Source organism: Podarcis melisellensis (assembly GCF_964234715.1).
Source record: "Podarcis melisellensis genome assembly, chromosome: 12".
NCBI classification, from domain to species: Eukaryota; Metazoa; Chordata; class Lepidosauria; order Squamata; family Lacertidae; genus Podarcis; species Podarcis melisellensis.
The window spans coordinates 5,061,574-5,085,687 of record NC_138544.1 but is presented as its reverse complement, the minus strand read 5'-3'; the positions used below and the strand labels follow the sequence as shown (position 1 = coordinate 5,085,687).

Sequence of the window (24,114 nt, the reverse complement as noted above, 5' to 3'; positions counted from 1 at the left end):
TAAATAACAAGCCCCCCTATTAAAGGGAGGGAGGGCGGGTGATCCGATGCAAAACGTCCAAGAAGGACGTCCCTACGTCCGGCACATCTATTTATATCTTCTGACTCCTCCTCCAAATTGGTAACAATCAAAATCCCCCAGCAACCCAATTAACCCTTAAGGCCAGGGTTGCTGACAATTTGCCTAGTCATGGGAGGGCGGCCTGTTCCCCAACCGCAACACGTGCTCTCTGCTAGGGAGAACACGCTTTGCGTGTTGAGTTCCACAGTGCCACCCCCCAAATAATTTCACACTTCACACATCAATTTTGTTTAAGGTTTTTGGCATAGTTTTGGCCACAACTTTTTTATTCAAAATACAAAAATTGTGAGTGGTTGCTTAGGCATTGGTTATGACTATCTGTCCTGGCCCTCAAGGACAGAGCTGGTCCTTCCGGACTCCACCGGAAGCCAGCGTGGGAAACAAGTATTGGATGAGAAGTGAGGCTGGGAAACAGACCCTCGCTTCACACCCTCATGTTCCGGTGGGGCTTGCACGGCCCAAGTCCGGCTCCACGGTCAAGGACGAAAGAATGGCAAGCCCCTGGATTCCTTTAACGGAATTCCCTTTCCGCATCATTTGGAGGGATAGGCACTTACCCCTCCAAGCACCAATTAACCAATGCCTAACCGCCATGGAGCCTCCAGCTCCCCGCCAAACCACTCACTAACCCCACCAAGACCTCAGCTTGGCCATTTCCGCACCTATCCAAGCCTCATTCCCTGAAGCAGAAAGGTGCACGCCATCATCTCGGAAAAAGGATGGCTTCTTAAAAAGAATCGCAGGGTGAGAGATCACCTCACGCACCAAGACCTCAGCTTGGCCACCACTGCACCTATCCAAGCCTCATTCCCTGAAGCAGAAAGGTGCACGCCATCATCTCGGAAAAAGGATGGCTTCTTAAAAAGAATCGCAGGGTGAGAGATCACCTCACGCACCAAGACCTCAGTTTGGCCACCACTGCACCTATCCAAGCCTCATTCCCTGAAGCAGAAAGGTGCACGCCATCATCTCGGAAAAAGGATGGCTTCTTAAAAAGAATCGCAGGGTGAGAGATCACCTCACGCACCAAGACCTCAGCTTGGCCACCACCGCACCTATCCAAGCCTCATTCCCTGAAGCAGAAAGGTGCACGCCATCATCTCGGAAAAAGGATGGCTTCTTAAAAAGAATCGCAGGGTGAGAGATCACCGCACGCACCAAGACCTCAGCTTGGCCACCACCGCACCTATCCAAGCCTCATTCCCTGAAGCAGAAAGGTGCACACCATCATCTCGGAAAAAGGATGGCTTCTTAAAAAGAATCGCAGGGTGAGAGATCACCGCACGCACCAAGACCTCAGCTTGGCCACCACCGCACCTATCCAAGCCTCATTTCCTGAAGCAGAAAGGTGCACGCCATCAGCTCGGAAAAAGGATGGCTTCTTAAAAAGAATCGCAGGGTGAGAGATCACCGCACGCACCAAGACCTCAGCTTGGCCACCACCGCACCTATCCAAGCCTCATTTCCTGAAGCAGAAAGGTGCACGCCATCAGCTCGGAAAAAGGATGGCTTCTTAAAAAAAAAAAAAAAAAAAAAAAAAAAAAAAAAAAAGAATCGCAGGGTGGGAGATCACCTCACCACCCAGCTCAGCAATCCGCACAGCCACAGCCGAATTGATGCGTCTTCTAGCCCTTTCAGTGGCCACTGGGCAACGACTGCCCCTCCACACGCATCGTTGCAAAAGCTGAGACCAAAAAATCTTAGCCGCAGGCACCATTGCCCGCAATGTATCCAAGTCCATCAAAATTGCAGCACGCAGGGAAAAACAGCCCATGTCCACCAGGTCATTCTCTCCCAGCTGTATCACAATGGCTGATGGCGGCCCCTCACGGAGCAACTGGCACCGGATCCGTGGCAGGAGCTCCGACCACAGCATTCCACGTCTGGACAACCAGGACAGCTGCACATGGGGAGGAAGGCCAAGACCTGGACCAACACCAGCCTGCCGTGCTGCGACACCAGCCCAATGGATGATGCTGTGCCCCACCATCCACACGCGGACAGGCGCCAGACCTGGTACAACATAAACAGACAAAATACATCATGTTAGCGAACATAGCCTCTGAACGCATTTGATTTCCAGCGGCCCAAATCCTTTATCCTGGCCGCTGACAAACCCCAATGAGCTGCCACCGTGGCAGCCCCAATCCGGAATGAATGGGGAGCATAATCTCCAGCTGTGCCGCCACAGGCCAGAATCGCTTTTCGCATCACTCCTGTAAATTGTTGCCTAGTTAGCGGCAACCCATCCTCATGCCGGAGCAGAGGCCCATCCCCCTGAGTGCGCACAGCCAGATATTTGCCAACGTCTTTTACAGGGCAAGGGCCCGCCTCCCTCGTGGCAGGGAGACGAATGAGCGCACCTTTACCCCTCTGATCCGTCTTAGAATGTCTAACCATGATTCTCAATTCGGCAGGGGATAACTGCACGTCTTGGATGAAGAGGCCCCAAGAGCGACCATCCCTATGGTCTTCCACCACTATTTCACCCACTCTTAACGCACCAAAAAAGGCTATAGAAAAGGCAGCCGAAAATAGACGTGCCTCATACCCCGACCAACACACCACCCGCAGCTTCTTCGCATATTGCTCAGCATGTCAAAAGAAATGGGACGCCTGGATACCGGCCGGGGAGGACACAACCTACCCCAGCCTTCGAGGGCCTTGCGGACAATAAACTTTGCGCAAGGATCCTTATCATAAAATGTTTTGCAGAAAAAGGCAATGGCAGCCGCTTGCATTCTAATTGTCTTAGCTGCCCGCCCCAGCTGAAACAAGTGTGCCAGATACTTTAAGACCTGCGAGGAGGTGGGTGGGGCCCCCCGTATTTTGCTGGCAGACTGACGTATAAACGTCAAAAAATCATCCCAAACTTTTGCATAAGATCGCAGGGTGGAAGGGGAAACCGATGCCGCTACTCCCTGCAAAACTAATTGTTGCCAAGGTTCCAGAGATGATCCGGGAAATATTCCGGAAGTATCCGCGCCTCTGGAACCAGGAGTCTGAATCGCTCCATCTGAAAACGGGACAGAGCATCAGCAATTTCGTTAGACCCCCAGGAATAAAACGAGCAGAAAAACTATATTACAACGCAAGCAATGCAGCACAAAAACTCGCAAGAGGGCCGACACCCGAGGGGAGCGTGATGACAGCTTGGCTAGGACCGTCACCACCGCCTGGTTGTCAGTCCAGAAGCAGACACGTCGGTTCCTGAACTCCTCGACCCACACATGCACTGCCACTGCAATGGGAAAAAACTCGAGAAAAGTAAGGTCCCGCGTAATATCTCCTCCCCTCCATTCAGAAGGCCAACGCTTTGCACACCAACGGCCCTTCCAATAAAGACCAAAGCCCAGCGAACCGGCTGCATCTGAATGCACCTGAAATTATTATGCAAATTTAACGTGTCCTGCTATAATGAGACCCCATTGAATTCCTCCAGGAATTCCAACCACATGGACAGATCAGCCCTCACCTCACTAGAAAGGCGCACCCGATGATGTGGAGCCTTCAAACCTTCTGTAAGACGAGCTAGGCGAGAGCAGAAAGGGCGCCCAGGAGCCACCACTTTACAAGCGAAATTAAGGTGCCCTAATAGCGACTGGAGTTGTCTAAGAGACACCTTCCGCAAAGGTAACACTTCTTCTATAATCTGTCTTAAGGCAACCAGCTTGTCATTCGGCAAGCTAGAAGTTTGAGCCACCGTATCTAAAAGAATACCCAGATAAGAAAGCTGGGTCGATTATAACAGCACGCCCAATCTGCAGCAGGTGGACCAAATACTGCAGGATATGCTCAGAGGATGGGGGCCAATTCATCTGAATGGCCGAGGACTGCCAACTTAAGGCTAAGAAATCCATCCAGGCCTTCCCATAAGAGCTAAAAGCAGAAGGGGAATTGGAAGCTGCTGCTCTCTGTAACTACTAATTGTTGTCAAAATGCCACAGGTGGTCTGGAAAAGTCTGGCAACAGCTGAGTCTGGAGCCCAGGATCTGAAGCGCTTCATCTGAAAATGGGATAGTGTCAGCAACATCATTAGAGGATCCCGTATGATTGCCTCACCACACCGGGCTTGAGGCCATAGCGTTGCACACCATCAGCCCTTGAAATAAAACCAAAGGGCAAAAATCCAGCAGCAGCAGCATGAACCTGAAAATCCTTATGCGGGTTCAAGGTATCCTGCCATGCCGAACTACTATTGCATCCATTCAGGAATTGCTACCATCGCCTGATATCTGCCTTCACCACACTTGGTAGGCGTACACAAAGGTAAGGGGACCTCAGGCCGCAGGCAGCCTGGCCTAGTGGGAAGATTAATTAAGTGACCCAGCAAGATCGGATCTGATGAAGCATCACTTGCTACAGAGGAAGTATTACAAAATAACTTCCTTCAAGGCAGACAGCTTCTCCATAGGCAAGTGGTTTGTTTTAGCAACGATATCCACTGGATCCCTAAATAAAATGGGAATAAGGGCAAAAGGTATTGAGCTATTGCTTGCCAGCTTCCAGCCCCCGCTTGGGCAGGGGGCATCTTGTGCTGCCATCGTGATATGTAAATTTACAGGGCCGACGCTGGCCAGAACCCCTAAAGAAGTCCTGACAAAGCTGCTGCCGAGCCAGCTTCCTTTTCCGACACACACTCTGCAATGCAACTACACATTCCGTGCAATGCAAGAAACACACTCCGTGCAATGCACACACAAACCCTCCAAGCAAATGCAACTACACACTCCCTACAATGCAAAAAACACGCTCTGTGGAATGCAACTACACACTCTGTGCAATGCACACACTCCGTGCAATGCAAAAAACACCCTCCGTGCAATGCAACTACACCCTCCATGCAATGCACACATTCCGTGAAATGCACACACACCGTGCAATGCAACCGCACCTTCCGTACAATGCAACCGCACCTTCCGTGCAATGCAACAACACACTCTGTGCCACGCAACAACACACTCCGTGCAATGCACACACACCCTCCGTGCAATGCAACTGCAAATCTCTCATGCAATGCAATGCAATTGCAGCCCGTGCAGCGCCGTGCCCTGCAACGCACAGAGCAAACTGCAATGCAGGCACACAAAGGTGCTTTCTCCCACTTGCATATTGCAAACGTGGCGCCCGTTACATCCCTCGCAGTGAGGTAACCACCAAAAGGACCTAAGTGTCCAGGTAGAGCAATGGGGGAGCATGCAGCTACCCCATACAGGGACCAATCCTGCAACCTAGGCATTACCGGCACTATGCGCTGACCCAGTGAAACCAATGCTTCGTGGACATGGGGACACTATTCAGGCCGGAAACACTTCCAGGCCATTGAATTCTAGGGCAAAGCCCTAGGATCACCTGCTAGGCCAGGCATAATTGTTTCCAGTGAAATAGCAGAGTTGAGGTAGCCCACAGCTTGTCCAGGTACCCCTGCTAGCCCTTTTTGAGGGAAGCACCCCTTCAAGAAACCCAAAGTTCTTTTATCACAAATGGGCAGAACTACCCAGCAACAGAATAGCCCAAAAGGAGCAGTTAGTTTTGTTTTGTTATAAAGGTGGCTAAGAGGGGGATATGAACCCTGTCTCCCAGGTCCTAGTCCTACACTTTAGCCACTAAGCCACAATGGCTTGTCTCTAAAATGGCAGTCACCACTAACAGGGCAAAAAAAAAAAAAAAAACCTTAAAGAAAATAAACTTGCTCAGAAACGGCATAGTTCAAGAGCATATACAGAGTGCTCGTAGTCCTTGGAGGCACAGAGAACCTCTGCCGCCCTCTGTCTGCCTCAGATATACATTAGCAGCAACTGGGCCTGCAAGCAGATACATTCCTATAGCTAGAATGAGTCACATGTCAGAGACTTAACAATTAACTGCTACCTGTAGCAGACTTAGGCTTGGAAGTTAATGTGCAGGCCGAATAGGCCTCCCAGTTTCTGCTCTTGAGAATCTTAGTCTCATAGCAATATTAAAGGAAACCAAATTAGTGCTCCCACCCAAGGCTAGCTTAAAATTTGGCCAACAGCGCTGCACACACTCAAAATAAAGCCAACCTATGGGGATACCATAAACGCAAGTGATTCCAGCTAAGCTGGGAACAGCCCTGACTAGCCCCACAATTTCAACGAGAGAAATGGGGGAAACCTTTTTTTGCGAAAGAAAGCCCCTAATGGGGGCTCTTTCCCTATTGGGAAAGGCAAGACACGGATACAGGGAGAATCTTCCCACAGGGCAGGGTAAGGGGTGGGGTGGGAAATAGAACAGGAAAAGGGGGGAATTAAATTATTTAAGGGACTAGAGAGGATTAAAAGGAAAGGGGAATTATAGAAATAAAGAAATGTAACCAGACAATGAGAAGATTGTCCAAGTGCTCCATGTGATCCGATGCAAAACGTCCAAGAAGGACGTCCCTACGTCCGGCACATCTATTTATATCTTCTGACTCCTCCTCCAAATTGGTAACAATCAAAATCCCCCAGCAACCCAATTAACCCTTAAGGCCAGGGTTGCTGACAATTTGCCTAGTCATGGGAGGGCGGCCTGTTCCCCAACCGCAACACGTGCTCTCTGCTAGGGAGAACACGCTTTATGAGACTTGATAGAAACCTGTATTAAAACAACCGAAAGCCAGCACAATGCCATTAAGTGCAACCCTGCACTTTTTTTAACGCAGTGAAAACATTGCTACTTGCTTTATTGGCAGGAAGATCACAGCCATCCTTCCCGATTGCTTTTCTTCAGCATGCACATATAAGAGACTCAGACTCGGGTTAGATCCTGCTTTGTTGATGTCGATGGGGAAAACAACGAGTTTGTTAAAATGAACGCATGATACACCTTCATTTAAAACCAAAATATGACATCAAAGGCAGGATTGATTTAGTGTTCCTAGAAAATCAAAAGAATTGTCCACTTTATGTCATCAAAGGCGACTTGTGCTAGTTACTCCTGAATGGTGAAGGTGAACAATTACTGTAATTTATCCGTTTTTGTAAATAAGAAAAGGCTTGGGGGGGGGGGGAATAACAATGGAAGCTGCGTATTTTTGTTTCGATTAGGTCACCAATTGGTTTCCCCATTAAAATTGGGCTGCATTGTTTATGTGGATTTTTATAAAGCAAGACAAGAGAACAGAAGTTAAACTTGAAAAAAACAACAGAATTTGTCTTTCTTACCATACTCATGTTACATGAATTATAAGGTGCACACATAGCAGACCCCCTCCCCGAAAACCAATCCTTCACCCTTCAAAATTAGGAAATATTCTCTGGGGGGGGGGGAGGCACTTTATTTGAATACACTGAGAAATCCTGAAGCCATCTTGGCTTTCATAATAACCCAAAATACTATATGTGCTACTTCATGTAATAAACTTTTAATTGTAACAGCAGAGAGACATTGCCATGCAGAAGCCCTTTTAATGACAAAAAATGGCCCTAAAACACCAAAAGGTTGTTGAGATGTACTTGCATATTAAGGTGAGAAGCAAACTGATTGAAGGGAGAAAGAAACTCTATAACCCTCATCAGGCATTCTGCATCGGAGTTAAATAAAAGATGCAAAGGGGGAATGAGAATAAATGTGCTAGCTCTATCTCTCGTCACCATTTCTGTTGCCCCCCAAGAATTGTAGGCAGTGGCGGAGCTTCATGCTCTGGCATGGGGGGCGGGGTGGATAGCAGATGGCGCACGTTCTATGGGCATGGCATGCTGCCTGCGGGTGGGGGGCAGCCACAATGGCACCCCACCAGGATCGCTCTTCTGGAGGCGATGTGTTACCCCGCACTCCTCTTCCTCCGCCAGTGATTGTAGGGTGAGCTTCTCAAGTGAGAACGCCCTGTACTCACGCACACTGATGTAGAACATCTAGAGAAGGTTTAGGTCCTTGTGGCAATGCTGCACAACCTATTTAAATCACTGGATAGAGTCCGGCTAATGGGCCGTCTAGTTTGAGAGAGGAAGGGCTCTGAAAAGGAAGGATTGCCACTCCAACAATGACCCAATATAGACATACATAAAAGGTCAAGCCATGAACATGTAAAGAAAAAAATATCATTGCAGTCAATGTACAGTAGTGAGCTCGGCTGAGACCGTGTGTCCTGTAACTGGGAGTGAGGTGTCTGTGTATATGAATGAACCAGTAAACAAGCAGTAGTGGTTGATTCACTAATATCTTTGACTTTTTGCGGTTGAGTTATTGAGACTGATAAGACACAGAAACTGACCTTTTTGTCTGTGGTGGATAATTTTATCCCAACCAAGGGTAAGGGGAGAAGTGCTATCCTGATTATATTCAATCTACTGAACGTAGCATATTGTCTCTTTAAGATATTGAGAGCCAGTGTGGCCTAGTGGTTAGAGTGTTGGACTAGGACATGGGAGGTCAGATTTTGAATCCCCCCTCAGCTAGGAAGCTCCCCTTGGACCAGTCACAGTTTCTCTCTGCCTAGCGTACCTCTCAGAGTGGTAAGGATAAAATGGAGAAGGGGAGAAGTGTGTTTGCCACCTTGAGCTCCTTAGAGAAAAGGTGGAATATAAATATAATAATAAGTTGGGTGGCTGAGGGATTAAAGTGGTTTTGAAGTTACTTCTGAGAAGACTGAGGAATTTGGTTGCTGGCAAGTGATGAACATTCATATTAAAGGTCCCAATCTTTGGGCAGGTGTCCATTCCACTATCTCAATGTTTATGTGAGACCTCTCAGAAATTGCTTTCGGATATAATGCTGTAGGTTTATTGATGATACCCAGCTATATGTCATATTCACTAAAGTTGGGAAGCTATGCTTTTTGACTGTCTCAGGTCCTGCATCAGTTAGAGATTGGAGAGCAATAGGTGAAGTCAGCAGTTATATGGGGCACTGACAGATGATTGGTGGGGGAAAGGCTGAGTACTTAGTAGCCTAAAGGTAAAGGACCCCTGAACGTTAAGTCCAGTCATGAACAACTCTGGGGTTGCGGCTTAACTAGCCAAGGGATACGACGTTTGTCAGCAGAAAGTTTTTCTGCATCATGTGGCCAGCATGACTAATCCGCTTCTGGTGAAACCAGAGCAGCGCATGGAAACACCGTTTACCTTCCCACTGGAGTGGTACCTATTTATCTACTTGCACTTTGACATGCTTTTGAACTGCTAGGTGGGCAGGAGCAGGGACCGAGCAATGGGAGCTCACCCCGCCGCGGGGATTTGAACCGCCAACCTTCCGATCGGCAAGCCCTAGGCTCAGTGGTTTAGACCACAGTGCCACCCGCGTCCCACTTAGTAGCCTACTTAGTACTTAACATTTTGGATTTGTGAATGTTTTTATTGTGAGCAACTATATTTCTGAAGTATTAGCGATCGTAAAGGTCTGTTGGATATAAACTTCAAACCACACAATAATTATTGTCAAGTTGTTCTTGTTGTTACTTTCAACTCAAGTTCTTGAAACAAGCAATGGGGAAGGGTTCCTTAAGCACTATGGATTTACAATTGTGTTATTGCAGGATACCCAAAGAACTTAGTTATTAGGCCACATATACTGCATACTGTTAATAAACAAATACATTTGGATGCCATTAGTAGGACCCAAGCACATATTTTCATATTTAACACAATCTATTCTTATAAGTTCTAGATAGGCGACAAGAGGTGCAAACTACTTAGTTCTCTTCTTTTTTAAAAAAGCAGAGATGTATATGGGCAATTCTTTACAATGCTACTAAAAAATCAGCAGTGGTATGATTTTGTCAGGTAGTGTTTCTAGTATTGACAGAAGAAGAGAGAATATAAATACTAAGATGAATATAAGTGGAAGTTCTTAAAGTGGCATTGGAAGGCAGAATGTGACTCAGCCCAATGAGATTTGTGAGTGTCTGTAGAAGATGCTAGTATACTTTAAATGCCAAGAGCAGTAAAAAGCTGGTGATGCTGACAAGGAATTGAATGGGAGAAGCAAGGATAATACACTTCTTCCCCAGTAAGAGGAATTAACTTGGCAGTAGAGTTAGAAATCCCCTTGAGGTTAGAAACAGGTGGTTTTAGAAGGCCCTAAACATCTTCTGCGTGCAGGTAATCAAAGTGGGATGTGATGAAAGTAAGTATTAATTCCTCAGAGAAAAGATCATAATAATACCGAAAGCAGTCACAGCAGCTGACACCATAAAGTGGTAAAATGTTGAGGAAGAAATATTAAAAGTTCTGTTTCCAAGATTCTACACCTTAGAAATGGGGTGTGAAGAATGGGGAGGATATTAAAGTACTGAAGAAAAACTTGTATAAATGTTAGGTGTTCTTCGGGGCTGGGGGGGGCGACCACTGAACTATGTCTGCTATATTGTGTTGGTCCTAAGCTGATATTATGACATCCGAACAAGGCAAGAAGGTTGTGTACAAAAATATTGGTGCTACTTGGGATTGTGGCAACAGTGGTAGAAGGCAGATGCCATCCTCAAAGCATTAATTAATGCGATGGCATGAACAACCCTGAAAATCTGGTCTATTGTTTCACAGTTCTCCCATGTTCTGTCCTGACAATATCTTTTTTCTCCTTCATCTTCTTTATAAATCTTGTTTGTAACTACGGTATCCCATGTTGCACTTGATGCCCTCTGGGACTAATGGAAGGCAGGAAGACCAAGTAGAAGGGGCCAGAGACAACTAATTATAGTTTTGTACGCGTCCTTTTCCCTGCTGAGTTCTTCTAGGGCAACACTAAGAAGGAAGGAAGCTTATGAGCAGGGTTACATCATGGACTGGATGTTAGTAAAGCAGGGAGATAGGGGCTGGCTGAGGGCCACCTGAGGTTTGTTTCCTATTAGCCCTAATGGACTGGTTTCCACTGGTGTCCAGTTCGTGCTGCACATGGTCCACTGAGACTTGGAGGTGTATGTGGGCAGATGAAAGGCAAGTTGGAGCAAAGAGGCATATGGGGGGCAAACTAAAGGGGGAAAGCACCGGGAGAGAAAGAGCTTTAGGCCAAACAGAGGATCTACCAAGTCTTAGGTAGCTCAAAGAAGAAGCAGACAACTTGCTCCACAGAGCATAGCTGAAATCCAGGGGTGGGCCCTGATGAGTGTGCCAAGCCATCAGTGCAAAGGGCATAAAACCTCTGTACTCTGACCTGAAGTCTGTGGTGCTTTGTAGCTTATATTTTATTTTATTTTTATTTATTTGATTTATATACCAACCTTCATCGAAAGATCTCAGGGTGGTCCACAAGAAGTGCTGATTATAGTAGGCAATGAATTACAGAGGAGCATGGAGTCATGGGAAGTTGAGAAGAGGTCTTTGCAGAGGCCTCAAGCTGCTCATTCAGGTCATTGTTTCAGCAGTCACCCCCTACATGGGAGTCCTCTTCAGATGGAGCTACTGTGTCTGTTGGAGTGTCTGAACTTTCTGAAACGTCTTCCTTGGAGGTCAGTGTTGGAGCTGCTACTCAATAGTTGATATTAAAGTAAATATGCATACATGTAATGCAATATACATGACAAATGTCACGAGGGATCCAATCTTCCAGTCAGAATCCATTTCAGAAGATCAGAAGGACAGAAGTAGGGATGGATTTCTCTGGACAGTTTCAGAGAAGTACTAATTCATAGTTACGGGAATAGGATGAAATAAATCCCTCAACAGAACCATAAAGGGGGTGTTTGGAAAAAGAAAAATGTTGGAGCACCAGATTCTGGCATAAGATGCTACAGAAGGAGAATATGGTTGATGGATGGAGATTGGCTCAAGATAAAAGTTTTTTAAAAAACTTCCAACATCAGCAGTTTTGTTCCTCTTATACTCAGAGAAACACCAGGATAAAAGTCATCAGGTGCCATGAGAAGTGAGTGAAGAGACAACTTCTCATGAGTTTTGCTGAGGAAAGAGAGAACCGCAAATAGTAACATATTTGTTAAATGGTGGGGCCTTTTATTTGTTTATGTGCTTAATCATGAAATTGGCTCTTTTCACTACCAAATATGGTGAGCTTTTAGGTGGTGCTCAATTAAAGGAGTGATTAATAAGTATGTTGTGGAACTCACCACTAGTTCAAAGGCTTAGAAGAGCCAGTTTTGCAGCTTAGTATTATCATATACAAATTGAGTCTCTTTGTCTCTTTTTAAAAAAGGTTTATGTTCTCGTCTAATGAAATTTTCAATTTTGATACTGTTCCCAGACTTTCAAGCCACACTCTAGATGCACCTATGGATTCATGTGGTTTATGTGATAGCTGGCTGCTTTCCCCATGGTGCAGTTTGAATCTTACAGGTGTTTGGAATTAAAACTTTGCCATTTTAATTAATTGGTGTATCCAACCCCTTCAAGCCCCCATGTTCACAGACACCACACCATTTCCAATATTTCCATCTATTATGTGATTTCAATGCTACATCATCATGACTATTCAGGTATCCTCAACTTCTCTTCCCTCCAGCCATCACCAAATACTCCAAATTCCAGCAGCTCAAACTGTAGACAATAAATCCCAGTTAGTTCCAATCTATTCCCACAATCCTTGTGCATAACCCTCTTTCTTCCCCTATTTCTGCACCCCTATGTCCAAGATAGTCCAATCACATATTCCAAACCAATCTACTCAGAGGTAAATCCTATTGAATTCAATGGGACTTACTCCCAAGTAAGTGGGTAGGATTGCAACACAAGTCAGTTGGTGCAATCTGCAGGAAAGCTACTCCAAAGATGAGAAAATGCCCACATTTTTGTTGGAAATAAATAAGATGAGCTTCGTTGCAGATTGTGATTCCTCATTGACATGTTCTGTCTTCAGGTTCCATGACATATATGCTTAATGTCAAACAATAACAAAAAAAATGTCATGGGTGCCATCAGTGCACATGGTGATCTACATGTAGGATGCAGCAATGTGCCTTTTATGTAAGAGTTTTGTAATATCTCAAACAAGCTCTGCAAGCTCTTTCATACATTGAAACAGAGAGAAAAAACACCTGTAATTATTTCTGCAGCGATGCTTAAAGTTGTTCTTGCAAATTTCAGCTTTGGTGAGTTCCATGGACCCCTGATGATTTTTGGATGTTTCATCTAAGGCTAAGGGGAAAAGTGAGTGCTTTTTGTGAAAGTTTTTGCAAGCTGCCTGTTGCCAAACTTTTCACCAAGGGAACTGGGACAAGACTGTGAACCCTTTCAGATTAAGGGCAGTTCTTCCAGCTCTCGCTCTTGGATTGGTTCCATGATTCCCCCCCTCCCCATAGCCGGCTGCATGGTGGTGGGATGTCATCATGTTCATGAGGTGTCCCTTGACTGGACAGATTCACAGTCAGGAAAAGAACTTTTTAAACAATGTCACCCCAATGAGAGCTGATTAGGACTGTGACCAGGATAGGAATAGTGTTGAACAAGCTGGTTTTGCCCCTCTCCAAGCGCTAGTATTGCAGCCCACTCAAAAATACTGTGTTTCTGGGGAAAGTGCTCAAGGGGTGGTGGAGCTCCAGACCCACCTGGAGGAAACTGATTATGTAGACTCATAGCATTCTGGGTTAAGACTTGATTATGGGAATGAATCAGTTTTAGTCAACAGAGGGATGGAAGAGTGCAGCTCTGTAGTTCTTGCACTATTTGATAGTGCCATTTATACCACTGACCATGGTATCCTCCTAGAGCAGCTCTGTCAGTTGGCAGTTGGAAGCAATGTCTTGCAGTGGCTCCACTCTTGCTAAAGTTCATTTTAGAAAATGGCATTTGTGGGGTGAAAATAACTCAGCTCCCTGGAAGTTTATTTATTCATTATTAAAAATCTATTGTTAACATCCGAGAGACAATAAAACAGTGCGCCATCAGGGGTAACGTCAAATCGTTGGAGAGTTATAGCGCCTGTTGTGGCTGTAGACACCAATGCAGGAAAGATGTGTTTTGTTGCGGCTGGAGCAGATGAAGGCTTGTGGTTTCACTGTTGTAAAGGTAAAGAACCCCTAGACTATGGGGTGACTATGAGGTGTAGCGTTCATCTCACTTTCAGGCCGATGGAGCCGGCGTTTGTCCACAGACAGCTTTCTGGGTCATATGGCCAGCATGACTAACCCATTTCTGGTGCAATGGAACACCGTGACGGAAATCAGAGCACGTGGAAACGCCATTTACCTTCCTGCTGCAGTAGTACCTATTTATCTACTTGCACTGGTATGCTTTCGAACTGCTAGGTTGGCAGGAGCTTGGACAGAGCAATGGGAGCTCACCACCGTTGAGTGGATTCGTACCGCCAGTCTTCTGATCAGCAAGCCCAAGAGGCTCAGTGGTTTAGACCACAGCGCCACCCGTCCCTAGCTTCACTGTTGTAGATGCAATCAAGTATATCGAGGCAGCTTACTATATACGTGGGGGGGGGGGTTAGGACTAGATGACAATTCTGTGATTCTATAAGATTAGTCAATAGACATCCATAATTAAAAACATCAATAAAACATCAGTAGATACTGGTTGGTTCAAAAGAGAAGTTCGTATTGTGAAGGCCAGTCTAACTGGTAGCTTTCAGATGACGTGTGAAAGAAGGCATAGATAGTTCCTGCTGAACCTCCATTGGCAGGTAGTTCCACAGGGCATTGCCTGCCAGAGTAAAGGCTCAGTCCCTAGTGAAGGCATGGAACCACTAGAAGTGCCCCATCCCAGGATCTTAGTGATCAACATGTAATATAAGTCACCAGACTATCCTTGTTACTTTGGGCCTAAGTTATTTGGGGTCTTGTGAATTATTGATGCTTGTCTAGTCCACCACTGCATCCAGGCAGCATTCCAGGCCTTCTCCTTACTCGGCTGTAATAGAGAAATAGAGTTTGGGTATCACCCCAAACTCTTAATGACTGTTCCCAGTAGCTTCATATAGCTGTTGGATATCATCGGGGACAAAATTGTTCCCCATGGCATCCCATGGCATAAACAGCTGGGGCTGAAGAGCCCTGACCTGTGTTCGGCCAGCCTGGGAGCCAGTTCTACACCACCCATGTGCTCTAGAATAGATGCCGTCCAGCCTGCTACGCCACATACAGCTCCCTAAAATACCAGGAGGAACTGCAGACTTCACAGCACACTCAGAAGCGACTATGTCAATAGGTTCCTGCATTTCACCATTTCACCGTGAGGCCAAAGCCTTGACAGGTGAGGCATCAGGTGCTGTTCAACATCCTTATGAAGCTGTTAGAAGTGGCCATGGCACCCAACTGTGTTTCTCTGTTAACATCTGAATCGGAAGTGGCCGTACAAATTTTGGATCAGTATCCGATCAAGGGATTAAGGCAGTGACACCTCTTCAGCCAGAGTGTCAGGCACAGGTCTGAGACCCCACAGCCACACTGACAGTTTCTTCAGGTGTGCTTTAAATTCACAGTGGGCATGCCACTGCCAGAGTGAAGCCCCTGAAAGTCATGCTGCGCGTCTTTAATTCCCCAGACCGTCTCTGGGCCACTTGTGGAGCCTGAAGCAGTCTTTGCATGAAAGTAAATCAGAAGATGGACTTTCTCTTGAAATGCAGCAGGGTAGGAAAGGGTTAACTTCCCTCTCCATTCCTCTCTCATCCTCTTAATTATCAGCACCATCAGCTGACACAATTTGCTTTTTAAAAAACCAATGTATTCAGTGCAAAGACATTTAATGTCACAGTGTAGTTTGGTCCTGAGACAGGTCATTGGAAGAAGTAGTAAGTGACTTTTAACCAGCTAAACAAACAATAACCATGAAACTGCAAGGGGGTCCCAAACTGCAAAACATCAGAAGAGTCGCCCTTTTGAAAAGAGTGTTTGGTCTAAGAAACTAAGCCCAGGCTAATATTTCCCCCCCCCCAATTTCCTGTCGCCCAGCAACTCCCCCATTCTCTGTCTCTGTCACCCACTCTTTCCGCCTGCTCTTGACTCTCCCGGACACGGACAAGTTTTCTGATGAGGTCAAGTAATGAGGGGCTAACTAGCTATGGCATTGTTAGAATCTGTGCACAGTAACTGTGAAAAAGACAAATTCAAGAAACATGTCTCCATTGGTTAATATGGAGCCCCAATAAAACAATAAGCACAGCAGGACTTCCATCACAATTTCACACACAGTATGAATATCAGACGGGAACTTGCAAATGTTGCAGCCTCTTTGCTATGAAAGGGCATTGCCAAGTATTGGGGGCAAGTCACCGCAAGGAAAATAACTCAGCTCTTTGATAGCCTTGATCGCTTATTTATTTATTTTAAAATCTGTGTCTCTGTGCAGGTTCTTGCCCTTTCCCAGTCTTCCTAATGAATGATTGTCTCCTCTTCAAATACTGTGCTAACATAAATCTCATTTATTTCAATGAGCCTTGTACCTCTGGGGGTGCCCTGGGGTCAGGCAGAAGCCGTATGTTCATTTAATGCATGCTAATAATGTGTGATAATAAACTGACTGTGTGTAATTGTCATAAATTTCATCCTAACTGACAGCACTAAGTTGTTTGATAGCTTGTGTTTAGTCATAGTAACACTTGGGGGGCTTTTCTTGTTAATTGTTTTATGATAGGGCTGTTTAATTTTTTTTTAAAAAAACCCCTCAGTATTTACAAATATATATCAGCCTGAAACTGTTCTCCTTAGACACTTTGCAGAGACAGTCTTATAGCTCAATCCTATGCAAGTCTGCTCCTATGTAAGTGTGCATAGCAGGAGTTGCTAACCTGTGTAACCTGTTGGCTTCCAACTCTTATCAGCCCCAGACAGCAAAACTGAGAGGAATGCTGGGAGTTGTAGTCCATTGACACTGAGGGGGCCACAGGTTAGCCATTCCCAGTGGCCATCTTTCCTCACCTCCCAGCTGCTTTGTGTGGCCGACCCCTTGCATCTGTTTTGCCTTCTTTGGTATCAGAGGCAGGATAAATGCTTCCATGCATTTTGACACAGTTTCCCTTGGAAATTCTTCTGTGAAAACAGCACAAGGTACATACATGGTACCATTTTTGAGGATGTATCTATACAGTAGTACCTTGGGTCACAGACGCTTCAGGTTACAGATGCTTCAGGTTACAGACTCTGCAAACCCAGAAATAGTACCTCGGGTTAAGAACTTTGCTTCAGTATGAGAACAGAAATTGCACGGCGGCAGCGGGAGACCCCATTAGCTAAAGTGGTACCTCAGGTTAAGAACAGTTTCAGGTTAAGAACGGACCTCCAGAATGAATTAAGTTCTTAACCCGAGGTACCACTGTACTCATTTGTGAGAGAAAGGCGTTGGGAGTAAACCCTGAGGAAAAATCTGTACTGACTGCCTTGCGGAACATCTTAAGGAGAAGTAACATCTAAAGAGTACAGTGGTACCTCGGGTTAAGAACTTAATTCATTCTGGAGGTCTGTTCTTAAACTGAAACTGTTCTATTTTTATATATATATATATAAATGTTTATTGAGATTTTTTAAATACAAATGCATAAATAATAAACGACTTTACTTATATAACATAATTTCTTCACTTTTTTGGACTCCCTCACGTCTCCCGCTCCCACTTACATCGTTAAAAAGATTTTTTCATGTAAATTATCATCTTGTTTACAATCTTATGTCCCTTCATTTAAATACATCTAACATTTCTCCAAAAGGTTTATGTTTTCCTTAATCTCACTTATCATCAAGTTCGGATCTAATTTGGTGGTGAGCAATTATTTATGATCTAGCATCCTTCTTAACATTCAGCCAAATCACAATATTTTTGTAAATAAATCTTAAATTTCTTCCAGTCTTCTTCAACCCTCTCTTCTCCCAGGTCTCGGATTCTGCCAGTCATCTCTGCCAATTGCATATAGTCCATCAGCTGCATCTGCCATTCTTCCAGTGTGGGTAGATCTTGGGTTTTCCAATTCTTAGCGATAAGTATCCTTGCTGCCGTTGTTGCATACGTAAAAAATGTTCGGTCCTTCTTTAACACCTTCTGACCGACCATGCCCAGAAGGAAGGCCTCTGGTTTCTTGGTAAAGGTATACTTAAATACCTTTTTCAACTCATTATATATCATTTCCCAGAAGGCCTTCACTTTAGGGCAAGTCCACCAGAGGTGAAAGAATGTTCCTTCACCTTCTTTACATTTCCAACATTTATTGTCAGACAAATGGTATATTTTGGCAAGTTTAACTGGGGTCATGTACCATCTATATATCATTTTCATTACATTTTCCTTCAGAGCATTACATGCAGTGAAGTTCAGCTCAGTGGTCCACAACCTTTCCCAGTCCTCAAATATAATGTTATGCCCAATATCCTGTGCCCACTTTATCATAGCCGATTTAACCATTTCGTCTTGTGTATTCCATTTCAACAGCAAGTTATACATTCTTGAAAGTACCTTAGTCTTAGGTTCTAACAGTTCTGTTTCTAGCTTCGATTTCTCCACCTGGAATCCTAACTTTTTGTCATTTTTGAAAACTTCTTTAATCTGAGCGTAATGTAACCAGTCTCGCACTTTATCCTTCATTTTTTCCAAACTTTGCAATTTCCAATTGTCACCATCTTTTTCTAGTATTTCCCAATACTTTGGCCATTTGACCTCCATATTGGGTTTTTTGGGGGGGGTTTTTCTGCTTTTCTGACCTGAAACTGTTCTAAACCTGAGGTACCACTTTAGCTAATGGGGCCTCCTGCTGCCGCCGCACAATTTCTATTCTGACCCTGAAGCAAAGTTCTTAACCCGAGGTACTATTTCTGGGTTAGCGGAGTCTGTAACCTGAAGCATCTGTAACCTGAAGCATCTGTAACCCGAGGTACCACTGTAAATGCTACACAAATCTGGAGTGGAGGCCCTAAGATGGTTGGATGGCTCCTTGTACACCTCTTCCAGCAACTCCTGCATTTGTGCTCGGCTTTCCTTTGGACGACATCAGCAAGACGGGTGTGTGGGTGTGGGTGTCTTGTTGACTGGGCAGCCCAGGACCTCCATATACACTGCCCAGGCTTGTCCCCCGCAGAGAGGTCACTACGCAGTTTTACTTCATCCAGACAGATGCCAACAAAAAATCTGTTTGGTTATGCATTTATAAGCTACCGTGTCCCTTGTCCAGGGTATCCAAAACCATTTTAAAAATCACAGTTAAAATTGTAGATGGCAGCAATAAAAAAAAGAGAGAGCTTTAAAAAACAAATAAACAAACCCCACTCTGAGGCCTCAATCCCACCAGCGGCAAATGAGGTGATGTCTGGACAAGGGAACCCACATGACGGAGTTCCTCCTCCACGCAAAATATTCTCTGAAAACTAGCACCTGGGGAGGTGGTTTCTAGATGAGCTTCATTCCTGCCAGATTTCTGCCCAGAAAGTGGTATATTGCCAACATATTTGCTCCTTATGAGAACTAGTTCTCATTTCCTGGTTGAAAGGTTTTGCAACAAGCCCTCCCCATCAGGAGAGATGCCCTCAGACCTGCAGGTCCATGAAAGGTTTCAAAGGGATCGGAGGGTAACCAGCATTTCCAAGGCAAGGCCAGAACTGGACTCCATCCGGTTAGCACCCAAATATTTCTAATGGATAGCATTTTTGGCCTTGGGCAAGGGAGACCTGGGTTTGGGCACTCCATATAGGTGGCTTTGATGGCTTGGGTATGTTGTTCTATCTCAGCTTTACCTAGCCTCAAGGTTTGTTTTAAGGGCAAAATAGAGTAAGAATATGGATGTGGTCTTTTCCTTGGAGATCACCTTAGATGCAAATTATTTGAATACCAGACTGTTTGACAGCAGCGTACACTTGAGTAGATGCTATAAAAATGCATTATGAAAATAAAAATTAATTAAAGCCCACGAATGCCTGACTCTACGCACCCCAAAGTTCATTAAAATGTCTGCCACATTCACACTAATTAATGCATCACAAATACTAGTAGGCAAATTGGCATCGCTGATTAACGGTGCATATCTTACTATGCCTACTCAGAAGGAAGCCCTATTGAATTCAATGTGGCTTACTCCCATGTAAGCGGGTTCAGGATCGCAGCTTTAATTACATTCCAGGCAGGATGAAAACAGCCCAATTTATTTTCTGAAAAGCTGAAGGTAAGTATCGCTGGACTTTTAAAAAATAAAAGACCACCAGCCAAACAATAACATCAACAACAATGGAGTAATGTTATTGGTTCCTATCTGCAATAATCTAATGCTGACAGAGAGTAGTATTTTATTTAGTAATTAACAGTGTAAAGGGGAGAGAAGCTGTCATGTTGGTTCTTAAGCTGGGGAATGTGATGAAAGATGATATCTCCGATCTCATCCTTTCCACTTGTTTAGGATTGTCAGGATGAGAAATGTCAGCATTATGAAAGCTCAGCTCTGCTCTTGATATGATAAAACCCTTCAAAAGCCAGTCTCCCTCCCTCCCTCGCTCCCTCCTCCCCTCCTTCCTCTCCCTGCACTTGCTGCTTCTTTTTTATTTATCCTGTTTTGTTAGATGGCAGAAATATAATTCTTTTCTTTCTTCCTATTATAAGCCACCATTTTTGTTTTATTATATGTTTCACAACCCCTAATGTCCCACTGAAAATTACCTTGTTAAATGACAGTGTTTCAAAGCCATGAATCCTTCCCCCCCACCCCATTCCCTCTGAGGTTTGAAACAGTCAACAGACTGTAAAGAATAAATAATAAAAAAGTATTGATTATTTTGATGACTGTGAGATTCAATTAAGTATTAATTTTGCCCTCCAGTGGACCTATCAAGGTATTCAAAAGGGAGGGTTCGGCTTGAACTAAATGCTCGCTGAGTGCTTCAGCCTTAAATAGGGAGAAAATGTGTTTACCTACAGTATTTGAAGAAGAGTGCATTGATGCACAGAGTCCAATATTTAAGTGCTGTGCAAATTAAACCCTGGTGACAGTGACATTGTTTTCGGCGATATGAGTATTGACTAAAGAAGTGCATTTGATGACAGCTTAAACTATTTGTATTGATTAACATTTTCATAGATTATCATGTGTCATATCAAATTCACTTTTCAGACATGAATACATTAAAAAAACCCATAGGCAACCACATCGACCAATGTGCGGATGGGGCAGAGGGAACATGCTAACCAACCTATTTCTCCGCTGGTCACCTGTTCTCTGCATAAGAACCATTTAGGCATGAACTTAGCAATAAATAGTTGGGAGATCGCACAACAAGGTCACTTGTTTCTTTTCGGCTCTCCATCCCCACCCCCACCCCAGTTTCTGCTATTTATTGGCAAAACTGAAGAATGCTAGATTGTTTTGGAAACCATAACTGAACTCCCTCCCCCTCCATTCCTCTGAATGAGAAGATCAAATAGATTCAGATAATCAGGAAACATTTGAAAACTATACATATATATTGCGTAGATGCGTTATGGAATTATAATGTCCCAAACACCAGCATGATTGCAAAAATTTAGTAAGTATCTTTTGCTAGTTTTGTCTTTTTCAAATGTGAATATATATGTTTCTTTTATTTGTCTGTCTGCCTGTATATATATATATATATATATATATATATATATATATATATATATTTCCTTAAGTGGTGAGATTATGGACTTTCAGAGCCTAATAACCCAAAGGCTAAAGTAAACCTTTCCTTGATTGTTTTTTGATTATATGAAATACTTGTGCCATTTGAATTATTACTTTGCAGTGTTGTGGAAACAGTTTTAATATTGTGAGCGTTGCTGTTTTGCTTCTGATTTGATTGCTATTGGAGTGAGAAAGCTTTTCCTTTTGAGAAAGAGAGCGAGAGAGAGAGAGCTCTAGGACATTCGCAGCCTTAAAAAAAGAAAAGAAAAAAGCGCTGCTGGACCATCACCCCTTTCCTTACCGCATTAAAGTGAAAGAGCGAGGTGTCAAAACATGCACACAAAAGAAGCACGTCCCACAATTAAAGCTGCGCTGCTTCTGTCGCTTCCCCTGAAGTTTTCTCTCCCAAGCATCCGGAATCTCTCACATGCTAGTTGAGCTTTAATAGGGTGGGGAGTAATGGAAAACTCATTGGATCTGTAATAGCTCTTCACTTGACTGCAGCCAGCAATAACAGCAGGAGCAGCCGGAGATAAGAGAAGGAGTGTGTGTGTGTGTGTGTGTGTGTGTGTGCGCAAGAGAGAAAAAGGGGAGAGAGAGGGAGTGAGAGATAGGAATACGCGCACCAAAGCTGCCACTTCCCTCCCCCCCTCACTCTTTTCCCCCCACATCCTAGGATCCAATGATAGCTGGACAAGTCAGTAAGCCCTTGCTGTCACTGCGGAGTGAAATGAATGCAGAGTTGAGAGGTGAGGACAAGGCAGCTGCTTCAGACAACGAGCTGAATGAGTCCCTGCTTGCGCCTGTGGAATCAAATGACAACGAGGACGCTCCCAGCAAGCTCTTCGGTAAGTCTGCCTAGGTCTTGCATCTTGGGGTGGCTCTTGCCTCCGCACTGTCTGGTGTCACAGGAGGCGAGAGATGGGAGGCGAGAGGAGATGGGGACCACTTTCTGCACAGCCACTTGGCCCACGTTGCCTCCCTGCCCAGCTTGGTGGCTGGCAAAAGTTTGATCTTGGAGGGGGGGAAATGTCTCTGTGCAGCTGCACAGCTGCCACCTGCAAGCCGCACGCTCTGGGGCAGTTCTCAAACAGCCCCATAGGCATCTGTGGGACACCCACCAGGCTGCTTTTGCTACCTTTTGTCTCTTGGATGTTTCATTCTTGCGCTACCATGTTGTCCAGAAAAAAGTAATCACCTGGGTTAGTTGCTTTTTGTTTTATTACGAATTACTGCGTTAAATCTGGAGGGTGCAGGCAGTGTTCCAGATTTTCCTTGCGCTGTCTCTGAACACTCTTGTCCAGAGTAAACTTTTCTTAAATATTTAGAAGCGGAGTGTCATCGTCCCCCCCACTTTTTTGTTTGTCGCTCTTTAAAAAGAGATCATGTTTCTTCACCTTTGGTTAGCCATTATAATTCCACTTTAGGAAAATTTGATTTGAGTTTAATTCAGTGTAAACTTAAAGAATTATGTATTTTAAATGAAAGAAGGAAATGAAATACATCTTGTGGACCAGAAATGTATTGAATGGTACATTCTGGCATACTGTGAGTAGACTGTGTGTTTTAAACAGCTGGATAAATAGCTAAAGAAAACGTAGCCTTTCAGGAATATTGGTTTCATATCCAAAATGAAAATAAGAAGTGTGACACTCCAGCCCAGACATCTGTCATTCAAACCAGTGACACCCTGTAAGACAACTCAAGCAACTGTAATCTCTAATCAGAAAAGGGAGCAGAGCGTGTTCGGGGGGTGTGCTTGAGTGATAGATGTTGATATATGTCTGTGCTGGAGCAGTACTACACAGCAGAATGTGACATTTGGATTCTACAGCAATGGCTTCTGAAAGAGTCTCTTTTAATTATTTCCACGTGTTACTCTTTTTAAAAAAGGGCTAGGAAGCCTGTACAGGAAACATGCATTTGTATTATACAAAAGTACCTTGTTTGGAAAAAGAATGTACCTTTTAAAAAACAACAACCAATATTATTGTTATTTTTGAACTCTGTAAGGAAGGTGAAGATATACTCAGATGTCTGTATTTTCACTACAGCAATAAGCTGCAAAATGATTTTTGCAAGAGGTTCATGCAATATTGATCAAAAGAGATGCCCTATCATTTTAGAGAGACAGGTAGATGCACAAAAATAATGTAATTATATAACATGACCAACTGCATAATTATATTTGAATTATAGAATGCCCACTATAGACTGTCATTTCCTATTAAATACAAGTTGTTAGTGATATCTGTTTCTATGAAAAGAAGCAAAAATAAGACAATTTCCTTTTCACATGTGAATGTTTAGCTGCCATCTAATTGAATCTATTTCATGCAGGGAGTGACATGTGATGTTTTCAAAAATTATAAAGCTGATATTTCCAAGTAATATCTGAACAATTTTAATAATCTTAAATATCCAATTATTTTAAAAAGTAAGAGATCGATTTAAAAAATCTGGCTGCTTTGGAAGTTGGCTATCCAACACTATTTACTGCTAAATTCATTTAGACATCAAACTTAGAACAAAACTATTTGTACTCTTGATTGCTGTTCAATCAGGCTATGTGCTTTAAGTACAGACACAAGT

The 24,114-nt window shown here is 44.2% G+C and overlaps 1 protein-coding gene across 2 annotated transcripts in view; it reads left to right on the top strand.

Annotated features, from left to right (window-relative positions):
• Window positions 1–24,114, top strand: part of POU6F2 (POU class 6 homeobox 2) — a 305,380-nt gene that overhangs the window by 54,384 nt on the left and 226,882 nt on the right. For both annotated transcript variants that reach the window (XM_081931098.1, XM_081931099.1), the window contains exon 2: window positions 22,199–22,370. In XM_081931098.1, coding sequence (XP_081787224.1) covers window positions 22,199–22,370 — 172 coding nt within the window. The remainder of the gene's footprint in view (window positions 1–22,198; window positions 22,371–24,114) is intronic.